This window comes from Cyprinodon variegatus, unplaced genomic scaffold, assembly GCF_000732505.1.
Source record: "Cyprinodon variegatus isolate N-32 unplaced genomic scaffold, C_variegatus-1.0 Scaffold65, whole genome shotgun sequence".
In the NCBI taxonomy this organism is placed as follows: Eukaryota; Metazoa; Chordata; class Actinopteri; order Cyprinodontiformes; family Cyprinodontidae; genus Cyprinodon; species Cyprinodon variegatus.
This window is the reverse complement of record NW_015150518.1, coordinates 996,362-998,311: the sequence shown is the minus strand read 5'-3', so window position 1 is coordinate 998,311 and position 1,950 is coordinate 996,362. Positions and strand designations below refer to the sequence as shown.

General features: G+C 41.0%; 1 protein-coding gene across 1 annotated transcript in view; it reads right to left on the bottom strand.

Annotated features, from left to right (window-relative positions):
• The window catches only part of LOC107082906, a 16,628-nt gene that overhangs the window by 2,699 nt on the left and 11,979 nt on the right, over window positions 1-1,950 (bottom strand). Inside the window, exon 8 of the mRNA XM_015371804.1 lies at window positions 1,458-1,624. Coding sequence (XP_015227290.1) covers window positions 1,458-1,624 — 167 coding nt within the window. The remainder of the gene's footprint in view (window positions 1-1,457; window positions 1,625-1,950) is intronic.

Genomic DNA, 1,950 nt, shown 5'->3' with positions numbered 1-1,950 from the left:
ATCTGTCTATAATCCAGATGAAGCTAACCCATTACCAGAGGTGGAAAGTAACGAAATACATTTACTCAAGTTACTGTATTGAGTAGGTTTTTTGTGTATTTTGTATTTTTCAAGCACAGTAGTTTTTAAAATCGGTAATTGAAATTTTACTTGATTACTTTTTGTATTTCATTACATTACAAATCCGTTACTGAGTAAAAAAAAACGTTGGAAAACCGAAAGGAAGACAAAAAATGGGGCCCGGAAGCGCTACAGCGAGTGACGTGATCAGCATGTAGATCGAGGCTACCAGGAGTCTTTCTGTAGGAGATTGGGAACGAGATGGAGGTGGATCAGGAGAGCGACGACGGTTCAGAGAACGTTTCACTAGAGATGCTAGCTGAAACATCGAATTCTGCTGCGTAAAAACGTCGAAAATCCTCGGCCACATTTGAAAGACTGCTTTTCATTTAAATTCAAGAGGGCCGACAGCATCATCAGGCAATGCCAGATGTGTCGGCCAAAGGTGACTGAACTGGCAGCATTCATTTAATCTGCGGAAGCATGTTTGGTACTTCAAACAAAGTTTTCATGACTAATAGCCAATTAGCAAAACAACCTGTTTCGTGGCATTGCTGATTTTGTCTAGCACAGGGGTCGGCAACCCGCTTGGGAAAATAAATTGCTAAAAATAAACTAAGTATTTCATTTAAGTCAGTGTTTCCTGCAGCTCTATCTTGGCGAGGTTGGCAACATTTTTTTTTTTTTTATGTAACTAAGTAACTTTTACCTAAAATACATTTTAAATTAGCTACTTATTACTTTTACTTGAGTAATTTTTCTGATGTGTAATTTTACTTGTACTTGAGTAATATTTCATCCAAGTATTGGTACTTTTACTTNTTTTTTTGCAGTGTATACCTTTAAGGGCGTCGTGGTTAGGGCATTGCACTCGGAATCCAGAGGTTCTGAGTTCGAGCCCCACTCCCACAGACTGCCACTCTGGGTCCCTGAGTAAGACCCTTAACCCCACACTGCTCCCTGTCCGTCGCACTATGGCAGCCCTCTGCTCCACAAGGGGAGGGGTTAAATGCAGAGAGGGGATTTTATTGCTCTGTTGTTGTGACAGTGCGCCGTCACCCGCTTCATTTTGCCCAGTTTGTTGGTGCTTTCTGAAAAGCAGACAGATGGTGGCGCTGCTGAGTTTGCTGGTCAGAATCATTCATCTCCAAACACTCAGGATTGGAAATAACGTTGACTTTAATGGAAGAAAACAGGATAAATAAATACTTAGTTTCCTTGAAAATAACGTTTCACGCCTCCTGCTGTTCCTTCTGCAGACAAAATAATGTCTAAATATCAAACCGTTCTGCTTGTAATCTGATTACTGCTGGCTTCACACCACAGAATGATTCCAAGCCTCCATCCTTTCTGATTTATCCAAACCTGTTGGAGCAGCTGGAGGTGGGTTTCCTCACCTGGATGTAGTCCAGGATGAGTTGGTGTCGAGATCTGGCGGTTGTCACCTCGCCGTCCGTGATGGCCTCCCGCAGTGCCTGCTGGGTAATGAGGGCATCCAGGTCCAGGACGGAGGACAGACGGCAGTAGAGACTGATGAACTTCTCCTTGTAGGTGCAGAAATGAACTGAAAGAAGAAACAAGTTTAATATGGATGTTTTTCAAACCGTTTCTGTTATTTAAAAGTAAATTTACAGAAGATATAAACATCAGTCTGGTTTTAGACATGAAATGAGCAGATTAAGGTGATTTGATGGAGTCCTCCAGTCCTAGACCTTAAATATGAAGATCTGAGCTGGAGAAGCAGCTGCTCATGGAGACCCTTTAATCTGGAACTAAATGCTGAAACTATTCACAAGAATAAAACTTCAACTGGAGAAAAATATCTGCAGATAAATCAATAGTTGAAGTTTAAATAGATTAATCATATTTATCAAAGGTTAGGAAACATTT